Source organism: Oncorhynchus keta, chromosome 27 (assembly GCF_023373465.1).
Source record: "Oncorhynchus keta strain PuntledgeMale-10-30-2019 chromosome 27, Oket_V2, whole genome shotgun sequence".
Taxonomy (NCBI): Eukaryota; Metazoa; Chordata; class Actinopteri; order Salmoniformes; family Salmonidae; genus Oncorhynchus; species Oncorhynchus keta.
In genome coordinates, this window is record NC_068447.1 from 25,843,106 (window position 1) to 25,863,658 (window position 20,553).

The 20,553-nt window shown below is 45.8% G+C and overlaps 1 protein-coding gene across 4 annotated transcripts in view; it reads left to right on the forward strand.

The window, feature by feature from the left end:
- LOC118359660 (nuclear receptor coactivator 3-like) overlaps nucleotides 1-20,553 on the forward strand; it is a 126,089-nt gene that overhangs the window by 81,660 nt on the left and 23,876 nt on the right. For all 4 annotated transcript variants that reach the window (XM_052482026.1, XM_052482028.1, XM_052482025.1 and 1 more), the window contains 2 exons: nucleotides 13,406-13,513; nucleotides 14,062-14,222. In XM_052482026.1, coding sequence (XP_052337986.1) covers nucleotides 13,425-13,513; nucleotides 14,062-14,222 — 250 coding nt within the window. In that variant the 5' untranslated portion in view covers nucleotides 13,406-13,424. The remainder of the gene's footprint in view (nucleotides 1-13,405; nucleotides 13,514-14,061; nucleotides 14,223-20,553) is intronic.

Sequence of the window (20,553 nt, forward strand, 5' to 3'; positions counted from 1 at the left end):
TTCAGCATGCAACATTTTCACAAAAACAAGAAAAGCATTAAAATAAAATCTTTTACCTTTGAAGAACTTCAGATGTTTTCAATGAGGAGACTCTCAGTTAGATAGCAAAAAGTTTTTCCAAAAAGATTATTTGTGTAGGAGAAATCGCTCCGTTTTGTTCATGACGTTTGGCTACGAAAAAAAACTGTATCCAGGAGTGTAATTATAGCCGTAAGCTCATTAGCATAACGCAACGTTAACTATTCATGAAAATCGCAAATGAAATGACATAAATATATTAGCTCTCAAGCTTAGCCTTTTGTTAAAACCTCTTAAGCATTAGGCCTACTTTTTCGAACATTTTGTTAAAAATATAGTATATGCATATGATTAGTATGTGTGGATAGAAAACACTCTGACGTTTCTAAAACTGGTTAAATCACGGCTGTGACTATATCAGAACGTGTGTTTCGTGAAAAAGCCCAAGGAAAACTGATCACAAAATAAAAAATTAAAAAAACAATGCGCCAGTTGCCTGTATTGTCTATGGCAAGGCAAAATAGATAGCTCCCAGTTTACAAGTCCTACAGCTTCCACACGATGTCGCCAGTCTTGGCAATTGCCTTGAGGTTGTTCCTTGGTCAAATGAAGAAGAGACACCCCATGTCATCCGGTACACGACAGGATGTTTTGGAAGAGAGATTTTCGACCATCATTTGAAGACGTGGAGCTATTGAATACACATCACCCCGTGATCAATTTGATAGATTATTAACGTTTACTAATACCTAAAGTTGGATTACAAAAGTAGTTTGAAGTGTTTTGTCAAAGTTTATAGGCAACTTTTTTAATTGAAAAAAATTATGTTGCGTTTTGAAACAGTGTTTTTTCCTGGATCACACAGTCTTCATAAATGGACATTTTGGGTATATATGGACCGATTTAATTGAAAAAAAGACCCAATAGTGATGTTTATGGGACATATAGGAGTGCCAACAAAGAAGCTCGTCAAAGGTAATGAATGTTTTATATTTTATTTCTGCGTTTTGTGTAGCGCCGGCTACGCTAATTCTTTTGTTTACGTCCCCTTCAGGTATTTCGGGGTGTTGCATGCTATCAGATAATAGCTTCTCATGCTTTCGCCGAAAAGCATTTTAAAAATCTGACTTGTTGGCTTGATTCACAACGAGTGTAGCTTTAATTGAGTACCTTGCATGTGTGTTTTAATGAAAGTTTGAGTTTTAACGAGTGCTATTAGCATTTGGCGTGGTGCATTTGCAATTCCTGTTGGCTATGTCTGACGCCAGCGTGTCGGGTGGCGCTAAGAGGTTTTAACAACACTGTCATCTCAGATTTTCAAAACATGCTTTTGAACCATAGCTAAACAAGCATTTGTGTAAGAGTATTGATAGCTAGCATATCATTAAGCCTAGCATTCAGCATGCAACATTTTCACAAAAACAAGAAAAGCATTCAAATAAAATCATTTACCTTTGAAGAACTTCAGATGTTTTCAATGAGGAGACTCTCAGTTAGATAGCAAATGTTCAGTTTTTCCAAAAAGATTATTTGTGTAGGACAAATCGCTCCGTTTTGTTCATCACGTTTGGGTAAGAAAAAAAAACTAAAATTAAGTCATTACAATGCAAACTTTTTTCCAAATTAACTCCATAATATCGACAGAAATATGGCAAACGTTGTTTAGAATCAAGCCTCAATGTGTTTTTCACATATCTATCGATGATAAATCATTCGTGGCAGTTGACTTTCTCCTCTGAAGAAAAAGGAAACGCGCATGGAGCTGGAGATTACGCAATAATTTCGACGGAGGACACCGGGGGGACACCTGGTAAATGTAGTCTCTTATGGTCAATCTTCCAATGATATGCCTACAAATACGTCACTGCTGCAGACACCTTGGGGAAACGACAGAAAGTGCAGGCTCATTCCTGGCGCAGTCACAGCCATATAAGGAGACATTGGAACATAGCGCATTCAAAATCTGGACCATTTCCTGTATGAAATTTCATCTTGGTTTCGCCTGTAGCATTAGTTCTGGGGCACTCACAGATAATATCTTTGCAGTTTTGGAAACGTCAGAGTTTTTTCTTTCCAAAGCTGTCAATTACATGCATAGTCGAGCATCTTTTCGTGACAAAATATCTTGTTTAAAACGGGAACGATTTTTATCCAAAAATTAAAAGAGCGCCCCCTATCTCGAAGACGTTAATCGATGGCAGTTATGATATCGTTTAGGATCTTGACCGTGGCTGAGGTGCACCCGTGACCAGCCCGGAAACCGGATTGCATAGCGGAGAAGGTACGGTGGGATTCGAAATGGTCAGTGATCTGTTTGTTCACTTGGCTTTCGAAGACTTTAGAAAGGCAGGGCAGGATGGATATAGGTCTGTAACAGTTTGTGTCTAGAGTGTCTCCCCCTTTGAAGAGGGGGATGGCGGCGGCCGCTTTCCAATCTTTGGGAATCTTAGACGATACGAAAGAGAGGTTGAACAGACTAGTAATAGGGGTTGCAAAAATTGCGGCGGATAATTTTAGAAAGAGAGGGTCCAGATTGTCTATCCTAGCTGATTTGTAGGGATCCAGATTTTGCAGCTCTATCAAAACATCAGCTGTCTGGATTTAGGTGAAGGAGAAGCGTGGGGGGGACTTGGACCAGTTGCTGCGGGGTGGTGCAGAGCTGTTGACCGGGGTTGGGGTCGCCAGGTGGAAACATGGCCAGCTTTCTCAATTATTGTGGATTTATCGTGGTGACAGTGTTTCCTAGCCTCAGTGCAGTGGGCAGCTGGGAAGAGGTGCTCTTATTCTCCATGGACTTTACAGTGTCCCAAAACCTTTTGTAATTAGTGCTGCAGGATGCAAATTTCTGTTTGAAAAAGCTAGCCTTTGCTTTCCTAACTGCCTGTGTATATTAGTTCCTGACTTCCCTGAAAAGTTGCATATCGCGGGGACTATTCGATGCTAGTGCAGTATGCCATAGGATATTTATGTACTGGTCAAGTCTGGAGTGAACCAAGGGCTATATCTGTTCTTACTTCTACATTTTTTTAAAGGGGCATGCTTATTTAAGAAGGTGAGGAAAGCACTTTTAAAGAACAACCAGTCATCCTCTACTGACGGGATGAAGTCAATATCTTTCCAGGATACCCCGGACCAGGTCAATTAGAAAGGCCTGCTCGCAGAAGTGTTTTAGGGAGCGTTTGACAGTGATGAGGTGTGGTCATCAGACCCATAACAGACGCAGGCAATGAGGCAGTGATCTCTGAGATCCTGGTTGAACACAGCAGAGGTGTTTTTGAGGGCAAGTTGGTCAGGATGATATCTATGAGGGTGCCCATGGTTACGGATTTAGGGTTGTACCTGGTAGGTTCCTTGATCATTTGTGTGAGATTGAAGGCATCAAGCTTAGATTTTAGGACGGCAGGGGTGTTAAGCATATCCCGGTTTATGTCACCTAACAGTACGAACTCTGACGAGAGATGGGGGGCATTCAATTCACATATGGTGTCCAGGGCACAGCTGGGAGCTGAGGGGGGTCTATAACAAGCGGCAACAGTGAGGGACTTTTATTTCTGGAAACATGGATTTTTAAAAGTAGAAGCTCTAACTATTTGGGTATAGACCTGGATAGTATGACAGAAATCTACAGGCTAACGCCGCCCGCTTTAGCAGTTCTATCTTGATGTAAAATGTTGTAAATTGGGGATGGAAATTTCAGAATTTTTGGTGGTCTTTCTAAGCCCGGATTCAGACACGGCTAGGACATCAGGGTTGGCAGAGTGTGCTAAAGCAGTGAATAATGCAATCTTAGGGAGGAGGCTTCTGATGTTAACATGCATGAACCCAAGGCTTTTGCGGTTATAGAAGTCAACAAATGAGAGCGCCTGGGGACACACAGGGCCTGGGTTAACCTCTACATCACCAGAGGAACAGAGGAGGAGTAGGATGAGGGTACGGCTAAAGGCTATAAGAACCGGTCGTCTAGTGCGTTGGGAACAGAGAATAAGGATAGGAAGGATATTGACCTCATCCCGTCAGAAGAGGATGCCTGGTTATTCTTTAAAAGTGCCTTCCTCACCATCTTAATTAAGCATGCCCCATTCAAGAAATGTAGAACCAGGAACTGATATAGCTATTGGTTCTCTCCAGACCTGACTGCCCTTAACCAGCACAAAAACATCATGTGGTGTTCTGCATTAGCATCGAATAGCCCCCGTGATATGCAACTTTTCAGGGAAGTTAGGAACCAATATGCACATGCAGTTAGGAAAGCTAAGGCTAGCTTTTTCAAGCAGAAATTTGCATCCTGTAGCACAAACTCAAAAAGGTTATGGGACACTGTAAAGTCCATGGAGAATAAGAGCACCTCCTCCCAGCTGCCCACTGCACTGAGGCTAGGAAACACTGTCACTGCCGATAAATCCACTATAATTGAGAATTTCAATAAGCATTTTTCTACGGCTGGCCATGCTTTCCACCTGGCTACCCCTAACCCAATCAACAGCCCTCCAGCAACTCGTCCAAGCCCCCCCCCCATTTCTCCTTCACCCACATCCAGATAGCTGATGTTCTGATAGAACTGCAAAATCTGGACCTCTACAATCTGGACCTTCTCTTTTTAACATTATCTGCCGTAATTGTTGCAACCCCTATTACCAGCCTGTTCAACCTCTCTTTCGTATTGTCTGAGATTCCCAAAGATTGTAAAGCTGCCGCAGTCATCCCCCTCTTCAAAGAGGGAGACACTCTAGACCCAAACTGCTACAGATCTATATCTATCCTACCCTACCTTTCTAAAGTCTTCGGAAGCCAAGTGAACAAACATATTACCGACCATTTTGAATACCACCGTACCTTCTCCACTATGCAATCTGGATTCAGAGCTGGTCATGGGTGCACCTCAGCCACGCTCAAGGTCCTAAACGATATCATAACCGCCATCGATTAAAGACATTACTGTGCAGCCGTATTCTTATCAGCAGACTCAACTGCCTTGCCTTGCTTTCTCAAATGATTGCCTCGCCTGGTTCACCAACTACTTCTCTGATCGAGTTCAGTGTGTCAATCAGAGGGCCTGTTGTCCGGACCTCTGGCAGTCTCTATGGGCGTGCCACAGGGTTCAATTCTTGGGGTGACTGTTTTCTCTGTATACATCAATGATGTCGCTCTTGCTGCTGGTGATCCACCTCTACGCAGGCGACACCATTCTGTATCCCTCTGGCCCTTCTTTGGACACTGTGTTAACTAACCTCCAGACGAGCTTCAATGTCATACAACTCTCCTTCCGTGGCCTCCAACTGCTCTTAAATGCAAGTAAACCTAAATGCATGCTCTTCAACTGATCGCTGCCCTCACCTTTCCGCCTGTCCAGCATCACTACTCTGGACGGTTCTGACTTAGACTATGTGGACAACTACAAATACCTAGGTGTCTGGTTAGACTGTAAACTCTCCTTCCAGACTCATATTAAGCATCTCCAATCCAAAATTAAATCTAGAACCGGCTTCCTATTTCGCAACAAAGCATCCTTCACTCATGATGCCAAACATACCCTCGTAAAACTGACCATCCTACAGATCCTCGACTTCGGCGATGTCATTTGCAAAATTAGCCTCCAACACTCCACTCTACAAGTTGGATGCAATCTATCACAGTGTCATCCGTTTTGTCACCAAAGCCCCATATACTACCCACCACTGTGATCTGTATGCTCTCGTTGGCTGGCCCTCGTTTCATACTCGTTGCCAAACCCACTGGCTCCAGGTCGTCTACAAGTCTCTGTTAGGTAAAGCCCCGCCATAGCTCACTGGTCACCATAGCAGCACCCACCCGTACGCGCTCCAACAGGTATATCTCACTGGTCACCCCCAAAGCCAATTCTTCCTTTGGCCGCCTTTCCTTCCAGTTCTCTGCCGCCAATGACTGGAACGAACTGCAAAAAACACTGAGGCTGGAGACTCATATCTCCCTGACTAGATTTAAGCACCAGCTGTCAGAGCAGCTCACAGATCACTGCACCTGTACATATCCCATCTGTAAATAGCCCATCCAACTACCTTATCCCCATACTGTTATTTATTTTATTAATCTTGCTCCTTTGCACCCCAGTATCTCTACTTCCACATTCATCTTCTGCACATCTATCACTCCAGTGTTTAATTGGTATATTGTAATTACTTCGCCACAATGGCCTATTTATTTATTTCTACCGTATTATTGACTGTATGTTTGTTTATTCCATGTGTAAGTCTGTTGTATGTTTCAAACTTCTTTTGCTTTATCTTGGCCAGGTCGCAGTTGCAAATGAGAACTTGTTCTCAACTAACCTACCTGGTTAAATAAAGGTGAAATAAAACAAATAAAAGGAGCAGATTTCTGGGCGTGGTAGGATTGATTCAGGGCATAATGTACAGACAAGGGTATGGTATGGTACAAGTACAGTGGAGTTAAACCTAGGCATTGAGTGACGATGAGAGAGGTTGGATCTCTGGAGGCGCCAGTTAACCTAGGTGTGGTCTCCGCAAGTTTGGGGAGTGGGACAAACAAGCTATCTGAGGCATGTTGAGTGGAACTAGGGGCTCCGCAGTAAAATAAAACAATGAGATCTACCCTAAACAACAGCATACAAGGCATATTGACATTAGAGAGAGGCAGTAAGCATTCACAGGTGCTGATTGGGAGAGCTAAGACAACAACGGGTAAGACAATAATGGGTAAATGGTGATGAATGGGCAGAGATGGTCAGTTAGCCACACACAGGGCCGGAGTTCGAGTCTGGGGCCGACAGATAAACAAAATGAAGTACCGTGTTAATGAACAGTTAGGAAAATGTGGCGAAGGACATTTGATCTGCAGCATTTTAATTTACCGGACATTTGAGAAATGTACAGGACCTATATGCATTGGGTGCGTAACCTGATTAGGGCGTTCACCCAGTATGCTTAGAATGACAGAAATCACATTTAGATCATGGTTTTTCATAATACCAGAACATGCAAGTCGAATATTGCAATGATGTGCTGTCTTTCTTACCGAATTCTGATGCACACTTTGAAGATGTTAGAATAACGGTCCACTTTTACTTTTCCTCAGCCAACAAGACATGTAACGAACAGCAAAATCCCTGGCTTATGTCAATCTACTATCCCCTATAGTAGATTAGTTGACATATTCCGTAGATCAGCTTGTTCGAGACTCTGGGGCAGTTGTGGGACGATAGATCCCTGGGGTATTTCATGAAAAAAAAGTTTAAAAGCAATAAGTCTGATGCAACAGATGAGAACGTTTATCTTAAAATGTTGATAAACTATTATTTTTTTAAGCGTACGAGGCAGTAGAGTACGCGTGCATGTTCTGTCCATAGTGAAATTAGTGGGAAAACAATTGACAAAATTGCACCGCACAAGCAAGCATATATAATAAAACAGTCAACTTTCAAACAATTAAGTATATGTTTATTCTTACTGCCTCCAGCTCTTTACAAAGTGGTGTGTGACGTGCTGATGTAGCTTGCCTTCCGTTGCCTATGCATTTGCTGTTTGAGATGCTGCTGTAGTAGCAGCTCTCGCACTGTCTGACAGATTAGTTGCGTAAAGGCTCTGTATGCTGTACGTGTATGATAAATAAAATACATAATGAATATACTATATACATGCGCCAATTCAATTCCACCCCTGTACCTGGACTTTGAACTACTCCCCTCTGGGCACAGGTATAGGGCACCCCTCAGCAGGAAAAACAGAACGAGACAATAATTTGTGCCAGGTGTGATATCCCTCCTAAATAGCTCGGGCTAATGTTTCTATCGACTCCGTGAGGCCAGCAGCAGGCTAGTCTTTTTTATTTTTTATGTTTTATTTTTCTTTATTATAATTTTTAAATTGTTTTTATTGGTATGTAACTGTTATGGAAGTTGTATTGTCAATTTTGTTTTGTATTTAAACGTCACTTTAAATGTGTACATCACCCTGCAAAAAAATGTACCCATGGGAACAATAAAATCAGTAAGTAAGTACTCAATTATGCAAATGAACCTATAGACCGATAAGCATGATCAGTCAAATGTATTTCCATCAATTGTTATTTCAATGAATAGTCTAAAAAGCATTTCGCAGTGGGATTTTCTCTTCTCTGACAATTGGCCAGCACTGATTTTTATCGTCTTTTAAATATATATATATAATAGTTACCGGCTAACGGAAACCCTGGTCCACACTAAGGGAGGCAGAGCATCACACCACGGTCCAACACTGTCAAGCATTCATTTAGGTGACGTTATCAGGTAGGAAGGTAAGACCCAGATGCAAACAACGTCAAATTAACAATGGTTTAATAATCCAACAGGGGCAGGCAATAGACAGGTCAAGGCAGGCAGGGGTCAGTAAACCAGAGGTGGGCCAACCATACCGGACGGCAGGTAGGCTCAGGGTAGGCAGAGGTCAATAATCCAGAGGTTGGGCAAAGGTACAGGACGGCAGGCAGGGTCAGGGACAGGTAGAGTGATCAGGCACGTGGGCTCAGAACCAGGAGGGAGAGAAAAAAGAGCGTACTCAACCCATACCAGTTGCTGATTCCCAGTGGCAGGGTTGGCGGAGACTAGGCAGCAAAGAGTTTTCTCTACGTCCTGGTTGGCCCGCTCCGTCTGGCTGTTGGACTGAGGGTGGATTCTGGAGGACAGGCTGGCCGACGACCCAATGAGCGTGCGGAATGCCTTCCAGAACCGGGACAAGAACTGAGGACCCCGGTCGGAGACCATGTCCAACGGGAGTCCGTGGATCCAGAAGATGTGCTGCACCATAAGGTGGGCCCTCTCCTTGGCCGAGGGTGGTTTGGGGAGAGGAATGAAGTGGGCAGCTATGGAAGACCGGTCGGCCACAGTCAGGATGGCAGTGTTGCCCTCAGACGGCGGCAGACCCGTGACGAAGTCCAGGGATATATGGGACCAGGGACGGTGAGGGACAGGCAGTGGGTTGAGAAGATCAGCCGGAGCTTGCCGAAGAGTCTTGTTCTGTGTGCAGGCCGTGCAGGTGGCGATAAACACGGCAACATCCAGAACCATAGTAGGTCACCAAATGCGTCGTTGCACGAAGGCCTGGGTCCGACGAGAACCCAGGTGACAGGCAAGCCTGGAGGAGCCGCGGAGGAACACGTGTTTGGCTGGGACTGCTGTGCCTCCCAGACCTGTTTCCCTATACCCCAGCTGAGTGCCGGCAACAGGCATGAGGTGGGAAGGATGGTCTCGGGCTCTGGGGTTGTAACCGTGGGGTTATAGCGGCAAGACAGGGCATCCGGCTTTACGTTCTTGGACCCCGGCCAGTAGGAGAGGGAAAATTTGAACCAGGTAAACAGCAGAGCCCATCTCGCGTGCCTGGAGTTGAGGCGCTTGGCGGTGCAGAGATACTCTAAGTTTGTGTGGTCGGTCCACACAATGAATGGATGTTCCGTCCATTCTAGCTGTGAGAAGATCCCGATTCCCCACATCATAGTTCCTCTCCATGGAATTGAGGCGGTGGGAGAAGGCGGCATAGGAATGCAACTTAAGGTCTATGGCAGAATGTTGGGACAGGACAGCCCCCACTCTGACATCTGAAGCATCGGCCTCCACCACGAGCTGACACGAGCTAACCCCACCACAAACTGACACGAGCTGGCCACGAGCTAACCCCGGATAAAGCGGCAATAAAAGTTGGCGAACCCCAGGAAGCGTTGCAGCTGCACCCTGGATGTAGACTGAGGCCAATCCAGCACCGCTTTCACCTTCATGGGATCCATCTGGACACACCCAGCAGAGATGATGTAGCCCAGAAAGGGAATGGTGGAGCAATGGAACTCGCACTTTTCAGCCTTAACAAACAACTGGTTCTCCAGAAGGCGCTGGAGAACATGTCAGATGTAGAGCATGTGTTCTTGGGGAGAGCAGGAGAAGACGAGGATGTCATCAATGTAAACGAAGACGAACCGGTTCAGCATGTCGCAGAGAACATCATTCACCAGAGCCTGGAACACGGCAGGGACGTTGGTGAGGCCAAAGGGCAAGACCAGATATTCGTAGTGGCCGCTGGTCGTGTTAAAGGCGGTCTTCCACTCGTCCCCCTCCTGTAATGTCATTGAGTCCTCGGTAGTCAATGCACAGGCGCAGTGTCTTGTCCTTTTCTTTGCGAAGAAACATGTGCCAGCGGGAGAGGAAGAGAGACGGATACATCTTGTAACTAGGGAGTCCCCAATGTAGGTCTCCATAGCCTTGGTCTCTGGTCCCGACAGAGTACAGACGTCCCCGGGGCGGCGTGGTGCTAGGGAGAAGGTCAATCCCGCAGTCATAGGGGTGGTGTGGCGGAAGGGAAGTGGCCTGGGACTTGCTGATCACCTCCAGGAGGTCCTGGTACTCCGCGGGAATGACAGAGAGGTCCGGAGCAACTTCTGAGCCCCCAGGAAGACGTCCCAGGGCAGGTTGCGCTGACTTCAGACAATAGGCGTGGCGGACTTCAGCCCATGATAGCATGGGCTGAGGTGATTGTGTCGTGGAGCCAGGAGAATCCCAAAACCACGGGAATCTGGGGGAACTTGATGAGCAGGAATTTAATCGTCTCTCTGTGATTCCCTGACACATCTAGGTTAATAGGAGTGGTGTTATGGGTGACCCGATCTATAGAGCATCCATCCAGCTCTCTAACATCCATGCGAATGGAGAGGGGATGAGTGGGGATGTTCAGCTCGGAAGCCAGTGTGGCGTCCAAAAAGCTCTCGTCGGCCCCAGAGTCAATGATTACCTGGAGAGATTTGGACTGGTTTCCCCATAACAGAATGACATAAAAAAAAGGGGTGCGAGTAAGGGAAGCAGAAAAGTTCTCAATGTGGCCCACCAGAGTAGTCACTACCGGTGAGCTACCGGTGAGCCTGGTCTTTTACCGTGCAAGAGGACACAAAATGACCAAAAGTCCAGCAATACAGACAGCACCTTGTGTTGATCCTGTGTTGCCGGTCCGCTGGCAACAGCCCAGCTCTGCCTAGTTGCATAGGCTCGAGAAACAGTGCCTTGGCCGTCTTTGGTGACACGAGGAAGGTCGGAAAACCTTGGGTGCTCTCGTCCTTGACCTCTTTCAGGGCGCTGTGCAGGAACATGTCACACAGTGCTTCCTGGTTCCACGCACTCCACTGCCAACGTGCGGAAATCCACTGCATAGTCAGCCACTCCGCAGGCGTTCCTGCCGGAGCTGGATTAGCTTCCGGGCAGCTTCTCTCCCGGAGAACTGGGCATCAAAAACCTTCCTCACCTCTCCCATGAACCCCTTCAGACTCACGCACATGGCCGGCTGTTGTTCCCATACGGCGGTAGCCCAGGTAAGAGGCCTCCCAGACATCAGCATGATGAGGTAGGCCGTCTTGGAGCGATCTTAGGGGAAGGAGGACTGAAGCTCAAAATTGAGGGCACACAGCTAAAAACGCCCGACAGGTGCTTGGTTCCTCATCAAAGCATTCCAGGGGAGGTAAACGGGGCTCCCGGGAAGGTGGAGTGGCCGGTGGGGCGGCGCTGCTAACTGCCGAGTTACTGAGGGCAGGCTGCCCCCCAGACAACCCGCGGAATTGCTCCAGCAGCATATCCAACGCCCGGTCATGGCACTCAGCCAATGTTTGGACCCCCTCCATAAGACCACGAAGCAATTCCTTGTGCCTACCAATGGAGGCTCCTTGGGAGAACATGGCGTTGCGCAGCTGGCCCGGGTCTGTTCGTACGGTCAGGTAGGAAGGTAAGACCCAGATGCAGACAACGTCAAATTATCAATGGTTTAATAATCCAACAGGGGCAGGCAATAGACAGGTCAAGGCAGGCAGGGATCAGTAAACCAGAAGTCGGGCAAAGGTACAGGATGGCAGGCAGGGTCACGGCCAGGCAGAGTGGTCGGGCAGGCGGGCTCAGATTCAGGACAGGCAATGGTCAAAACCAGGGGGTGAGAAAAATAGAGACTGTGGAAAAGCAGGCGCTGAGACACAAAAACGCTAGTTGACTTGACAAACAAGTCGAACTGGCAACAGACAATCAAAGAACACAGGTATAAATACAAAGGGGATAATGGGAAAGATAGGTGACACCTGGAGAGGAGTGAAGACCATCACAAAGACAGGTGAAACAGATCAGGGTGTGACAAATGTTGCCGGACCAGCAGGCTTGATCGAATGCATAGGCTGGGTAGAACATCTGTTGTTGAGTCAACCGCTGGTATAATGTAGCAACAAACTTAGTCTTTCTGTGAAGCCGATCGTATGTCCTTGCAATGATTGCAATTAAACTATGTATCACAGTGATGGATAAACATTAGGCTACCACTAGTAATTCTAACATAAACTATCTGTAAAATAAATGGATAGAATGAGAGAATGGCGACACTGCTTCCTTTCCCTCTGGTGGATTTATTTTCTATTCATTAGAGGCTTCATGCATGTCAGTCAGAGGGTAATCATGTAATCAATGGAATAAAAATGATGCACTTGCTGTGAAGGTTAAGAAAGGCACGGGAGTGTGGTTCTCCTCCCAATCGTACACCACAGAGACTCAAAGCTCATGGGCCTGTCTACATGCATCCTTTTCTTCTTTCTCTCTCCTCCCTCTCTCTTCCACTCCTCTCACTCTCTTCCCGCTCTCCCTCTTGCTACCTCCCCTTCACCTCGCTTTTCCCTCTCCCTCTCTGCTCCCTCCCTCTGTCTCCCACCACTCTCTTATCATCCTGCTCTCTTCCTGAATCTCCCCCCTCTATGTCCTCTCCCTTTCTGTCTCCTACCTCATTCACTCTCTCTCCTTTTGCATTCACTCCCTCTCCCCCTGCCCCCTCTCACTCTTCCCCAGCGTCACTGGTAAAGAAATGGACTAATCAGCATAGACTTCCTGCTGCAGACTTCTCGCTCCCCTCTCCCCCCTCCTTTGCCAGCCCACTTCCTGTATACCAAGTGTGATGCATTGTGGGAGACAGACGTCTGTCTTAACCGGGTTAGTCGTGCAGCCTGGCTTACTGTCAGAAACGCTGCTAATCCTGCTACATGTGTGTGTGTGTCTGTGTGTCTGTGTGTGTCTGTCTGTGCCGGTCCTACACACACTCTACCCTGAAAGAGAAGGAAGCAGACGTTGCTAAATGCAATATCGATTTTTCATATTGTGCCAAGAGTGTCTTATTTGCATAATATAAGCTTAAGAGTACCCTGGAAGTATATGTATATTTAACATAAAGCTTCTCCTTCATGTCAGTGTGGGTGTCTGTCTTTGGGTTTGAACAATAGCCATAAGGTTAGATGTGTTTATATATGGAGGTTTCCTACACCTGTTTGTCTTTTTCCCTAACAGCCACATTAACATATTATTGGCCATCCCTCAAATCATCTCACCTGTTGTCTAAGGGTTTGTGTTTCCTGTCCCTGTCAGGTGCTGATATGTGTACACGATGAGCGGACTGGGGGACAACTCCATGGAGCCTCTGAGCTCGGAAAACCGAAAACGCAAGCTCTCCACCTGCGACACGCCCGGTCTGGGGTGAGTAGGGGGCTGGTGACAAAACATACAAATATATTTTGCCAAGTCCGATAATACACATTTTTATTCATACATTTGGAATTACACCAGGGTGTATGTAGCCTTTTTACTGTATTCTACTGTAGGTCAACCCTGGCTACTGACTCTGGAGATCACTAGTAGCTGTAGTCATTCACCTTAAGAGTATCTAGTCTACACAGGCAGCCCAATTCAGATTTTTTTCACCCCTAATTGGTCTTTTGACCATTCAAATCAGATCTTTTCTCATCAGATCTGTTTCAGAGCTGATCTGATTGGTCAAAATGCCAATTAGTAAAATAAAATATCAGAATTGGGCTGCCTGTGTAAACATAGCCAATGTGTACCAGTTTGAAATGTTTTGAAATGGATAACAAATACAAGCATTTCTTATTGTACAATTTCAGGTAGTCCCTCCCTGTTTCAGTCAATTTTCTTCCATTTGGTGCCTAATGAATAGAACGCTGGTAAAACAAGTGTAAATAATAATGGTGAATACCGGTAATAACACATAGTGGTACACCCTGTAGGTGTGAGCGGAGACGGCGGGAGCAGGAGACTAAATACATCGAGGAGCTGGCCGAATTGATCTCTGCCAACCTGGGTGACATCGACAGCTTCAACGTCAAGCCAGACAAGTGTGCCATCCTCAAGGAGACAGTGCGCCAGATCAGACAGATAAAAGAGCAGGGTGAGTAGAGACAGACACCCATTGTAGCTGTGGGTAACCCATTAGTAATATCTGCAACTTTATCACTGACTACACAGTACCACTGCTAGACATGGCTGTCTCAGAACCAGTACTGTGGCAATGACAGAAATGGCACCCTATTCCCTATTTTGGACACTACTTTTTGTCAGCCTTTGGACAAGACTAATAGTAAACCCATCACCATTACTTTAATCATATCATCCCTTAAATCTGTGGCTCCCAATGTTGTTAGTGCACCTAAAACATGTGGAGTGTTATTGGCCTTGATCATAGTCTAGCAGATGTGAACTTAGCACTGGAGTGGCGCTGGAGTAGCACTGGAGTGGCACTGGTTTAGCACTGGAGTGGCACTGTTTTAGCACTGGAGTGGCATTGGTTTAGCACTGGAGTGGCACTGGATTAGCACTGGAGTGGCACTGGTTTAGCACTGGAGTGGCACTGGATTAGCACTGGAGTGGCACTGGAGTGGCACTGGATTAGCACTGGAGTGGCACTGGATTAGCACTGGAGTGGCACTGGATTAGCACTGGAGTGGCACTGGATTAGCACTGGAGTGGCACTGGTGTGGCACTGGAGTGGCACTGGATTAGCACTGGAATGGCACTGGTGTGGCACTGGAGTGGCACTGGATTAGCACTGGAGTAGCACTGGTTTAGCACTGGAGTGGCACTGGATTAGCACTGGAGTGGCACTGGTTTAGCACTGGAGTGGCACTGGATTAGCACTGGAGTGGCACTGGATTAGCACTGGAGTGGCACTGGTTTAGCACTGGAGTGGCACTGGTTTAGCACTGGAGTGGCACTGGATTAGCACTGGAGTGGCACTGGTTTAGCACTGGAGTGGCACTGGATTAGCACTGGAGTGGCATTGGATTAGCACTGGTTTAGCACTGGAGTGGCACTGGAGTGGCACTGGAAAGCCAGATGGGCTAAGAGGGAGGCAATTAGAGCTGATAGTATGGAGCAGGTCTGTGAGAGGGCTGGAGCCCTGGCTGTGTGTCTTTCCCCCAGAGCAGCTGGGCCAGTGAGAGGAGGGGAGAGGAGGGATGGAGGAGAGGGAGAACTGTGGGCCCAGGTGCACAGAGCCACAGACTCATCCATCACTCATTCATCTCCACACCATTTCACAGCCTGGGCTGTTGGGGATTGTTTGGGGGGAACTTTGGCAGGGCTTTGTGTGCATGTCACTTCTTCTGTGTGCCTGTCTGTGTGCGTCTGTGTGTGTCTGTGTGGGTCTGTGTCTGTGTGTGTGTGTGCGAGAGCAACTATGATTGTATAACTGCCGTTACAGGTAATCAAAGTGGACTGCTTTGCCTCCGTTATTGTCTGGTACAATCTTGTTGAAGTTGTTGTAGATAGTGAATCATTTGCAGACTTTTACAGTACTTTTACATGACTTTTGATGCATGTTTCATTCCCCCTTTGGATAGGCACCACAGGTGTTCACAATGGCTTGGAGGCACAGGAGGTTGGTGGTATCTTAATTAGGGAGGACAGGCTCATAGTAGCGGCTGGGACGGAGTAAATGAAATGGAATCGAACACATAAAACTCATGGTTTCCATGTGTTTGATACCATTCCATTTACTCCATTCCAGTCATTATTATGAGCCGTCCTCCCCTCAGCAGCCTTCTGTGATGGGCATTGGTAGGGGAACCGCAGGGAGTAGTAGGCTTAAGTTGGCCGTAGACACTGATTTAAGATCAGTTTAGTGTCCTAGATCTAGCTGAGCCAAATTGAGTGGGAGGATTATAGTCTGAACAGAGACTGAGGCAGGGGGAAGTGACAGTCAGTCTGAACAGAGACCAAAACTGAGGCAGGGGGAGGTGATAGTCAGTCTGAACAGAGACCGAGACTGAGGCAGGGGGAGGTGACAGTTAGTCTCTGCCACCTCGACAGGAAGGGGAAGTACAGCTGGCACTGACTCTCCGGAGACAGGTTGCCATAGTTACCGGAAGTGAATAATAAAGTGCCATTGGATTTCACTCTTTACAACTCTGTCTGGTTCTCTCTTTCTTTCTCTTTCTACAAATTTGTTCTCAACCTTTCTCTTTCTTTATTTCTCTCTCTTTCGCTCTCCCTCTGTCTACCCCTTCTCTCTCCCTCTGTCTCTCTACCTTTCCTTCTACCTCTCCACCACCTCCCTCTCCTTCTGCACCCCTCTTCCCATTTTCTCTATCCCCTCTCTCTCAATTGAATGTCAATTTAAGGGGCTTAATTGGCATGGGAAACATATGATAGCATTGACAAAGCAAGTGAAGTAGATAATAAACAAAAGTGAAATGAACAATAACAATTAACAGTAAACATTAAGAATAAATGTGCAAATAGTTAAAATACAAAAGAAAAAAGAAATAAACTTAAATATGGGTTGTATTTACAATGGTGTTTGTTCTTCACTGGTTGCCCTTTTCTTGTGGCAACAGGTCACAAATATTGCTGCTGTGATGGCACACTGGTATTTCACACAATAAATATGGGAGTTTATCAAAATTGGGTTTGTTTTCAAATTCTTTGTGGTCTGTGTAGTCTGTGGGAAATTAGTGTCTCTAATATGATCATACATTTGGCATGAGGATAGGAAGTGCAGCTCAGTTTCCACTTCATTTTGTGGCAGCGTGCACATAGCCTGTCTTCCCTTGAGAGCCATGTCTGCCTACGGTGGCCTTTCTCAATAGCAAGGCTATGCTCACTGAGTCTGTAGATAGTCAGAGCTTTCCTTAAGTTTGGGTCAGTCACAGTGGTCAGGTATCCTAAGATTTGTATTTGACCATGTATATGTTTACCCATACATCTCTGTTTTGGATAGATAACTCTTCGTGTTGTTGTTTGTTTAGTGTTTTCCAATTTTCCCAGAAGTGGTTTGAGTCTATGAATTCTTCAATTACGTTGAGCTGATTTCTGACGTACTGTTCCTTCTTTTTCTGTAGTGTATTTCTGTATTGTTTTAGTGATTCACCATAGTAAAGGCTCAGGTTTTCTGGGTCTCTATGTTTTTGTTTGGATAGGTTTCTAGATTTCTTTCTTTGGTTTTTGCATTCTTCGTAAAACCACTTGTCATTGTTATTAATTTTCTTCAGTTTTCTATTTGACGTTTTTAGATTTGATTGGAAAGCTGAGAGGTCAAATATACTATTTAGGTTTTCTACTGCCAAGTTTACATTTTCACTATTACAATTAAATGTTTTGTCCAGGAAGTTGTCTAAAAGGGATTGAATTTGTTGTTGCCTAAATGTTTTTTGGTAGGTTTCCACACTACTTTCCTTTCATCTAAAGTATTTCTTAATATTATTCAGTTCCTTTGGCTTTGATGCCTCATGATTTAGTATTACTCTGTTTAAGTAGACTGTGGTTTTGCTGTGATCTGATAGGGGTGTCAGTGGGCTGACTGAATGCTCTGAGAGACTCTGGGTTGAAGTCAGTGATAAAGTAGTCTACAGTACTACTGCCAAGAGATGAGCTATAGATGTACCTACCCCTCGAAGCCTATCTTTGACTTTGTACATACCAGCGTACGACAGAGCTGCAGGAGTTGTGACCCGTTTTTTTTGGTCATGTTGTGCCTTGGGAGGCATATGGGGCAGGGATTGCTGTCACCTCCAGGTAGGTGTTAGTCCCCCTGTGTGCTGAGGGTGTCAGGTTCTTGTCCAGTTCTGACATTTAGGCCACCACAGACTAGTACATGTCCCTGGGCCTGGAAATTATTGATTTCCCCCTCTAGGATCTCTACCTTCAGAGCAGGGCTGGCTGTTTTTCTTTCTGTTTGCTGTATCTGTCCCCTCTGGGATCTAATCAGATGGAAGGATTCCTGTAGCCCAGCTCCAGATAGCTTCTGCATTAATACTGCTGTTGCCTAGTGCCTGCCTGGATCTCTGCCAGCCAGCCAGTCCCTCTTAAATCTCACACTAAATATAAAGCATGAAGGCAGCAAGGCAAGTTGCTACCTAGTCCAAACCATACACTATACTGCTCTGGTCTACGTCCAGCCCTGGTCTGGTCTCAGCCCCTTCGCTCCTCAGACAGAGAAGGCTGCATATGGATGTTGCTCCCCTTACCTGGTGCTTTGTGTGGAGGGAAGGTTGGGAAACGCTGACCCCTGGTGGTTATTGGAGCTTTAATAAGTGGATTGTGATGTAGTTACACAGATCTGTGTCTAAAGAGTTTACTTTACACCTTTCACAGCTAATCTCTTCATACTTTTAATGTTTTCTTATTTGCACACACACTTGCACAGGAGATTGCACAGGAGATGTGTGTTAGGAATTCAAGGTGTGTTAGGAATTTAAGATGGCGCCGAAGGGGAGGGCTGCCATCTTATCGGCTCTTAACCAACCATGCTATTTTGTTTGTTTTTTCACGTTGTTCGTAATTTGTTTTGTACATAATGTTGCTGCTGCTGTCTCTTATGACCCGAAAAGAGCCTCTGGACATCAAAACTGAGATTACTCACCTCAAATTGGACGAGGAGTTCTTCATCAATGAGTCGGATGCGAGGGATATACTACAGACACCCGATCAGGCCCAGATCCCCGTGATTTGCTGGAAAGGGAAACGTAGGTTCTGCGGAAAGAGATCAGGATGCCTTGTGAGGATCAGGCGACGAGTGGCGAATCTGCCCTTGCCTTCCGTTTTGCTAGCTAACGTTCAATCGCTGTAAAATAAATGGGACGAACTGAAAGCACGTATATCCTACCAACGGGACATTAAAAACTGTAATATGTTATGTTTCACCGAGTCGTGGCTGAACGACAACATTAAGAACATACAGCAAGTGGTTTATATAATCAGGAGGACAGGACAGAACAGCAGCCTATGGTAAGACACGGGGCGGAGGCCTACGCATATTTGTAAACAATAGCTGGTGCATGATATCTAAGGAAGTCTCAAGGTTTTGCTCGCCTGAGGTAGAGGTAGAGTATCTCGTGATAAGCTGTAGACCATACTATCTACCTAGAGATTTTTCATCTGTATTTTTCGTAGCTGTCTTTACATACCACCACAGACCGAGGCTGGCACTAAAACCGCACTCAATGAGCTGTGTTCCGACATAAGCAAACAGGAAAACGCTCATCCAGAGGCGGCACTCCTAGTGGCCAGGGATTTTAATGCAGGAAAACTTCAATCAGTTTTACCTCATTTCTATCAGCATGTTAAGTGTGCAACCAGAGGGAAAAACATTCTAGACCACCTTTACTCCACACACAGAGACGTGTTCAAAGCTCGCCCTCCATTTGGCAAATCTGACCATAACTCTATCCTGCTGATTCCTGCTTACAAGCTAAAATTAAAGCAGAAAGCACCAGTGACTCTGTCTATAAAAAGTGGTCAGATGAAGCAGATGCTAAACTACAGGACTGTTTTGGAAGCACAGACTGGAATATGTTCCGGGATTCTTCCGTTGGCATTGAGGAGTACAACACATCAGTCACTGGCTTTATCAATAAGTGCATCGAGGACGTCATCCCCACAGTGACTGTACGTACATACCCCAACCAGAAGCCAAGCCAACATTCGCACTGAGTTAAAGTGTAGAGCTGCCGCTTTCAAGGAGTGGGACTCTAACCCGGAAGCTTATAATAAATCCTGCATGCCCTACAACGAACCATCAAACAGGCAAAGTGTCAATACAGGACTAAGATCGAATCGTACTACACCGGCTCCGATGCTCGTCGGATGTGGCAGTGCTTGCAAACTATTACAAAGGGAAGCACAGCCGAGAGCTGCCCAGTGACACAAGCCTACCAGACAAGCTAAATAACTTCTATGCTCGCTTCGAGGCAAGTAGCACTGAAACATGCATGAGACCATCAGCTGTTCCGGACAACTGTGTAATCACGCTCTCCACAGCCGATGTGAGTAAGCCCTTTAAACAGGTCAACATTCACAAGGCCGCAGGGCCAGACGGATTACCAGGATGTGTACTCCGAGCATGCGCTGTCCAACTGGCAAGTGTCTTCACTGACATTTTCAACCGCTTCCTGTCTGAGTCTGTGATACCAACATGTTTCAAGCAGACCACTGTCGTGTCTTTACTGTCATTAACTGAAGACTGATAGTTTTTATTAAAAATTCTCTGTAATTAGTTATTACGCGATCAACTGATTAATCACGTAACTAATTAACTAGGAAGTCGGGGAACCAAGGAAAAATATTCAGATTACAAAGTTATCATTTCCTAAAATAACTTTTCAGATATTTTATCTGATCAATTAGTCTTCGAATTAATTAATTATTTACTTTACCTCACGTTAGTCTCATTCCTAATGTCGTAAATTATTGGTTATCTGCACGAACCCAGTCTTCACTATGAG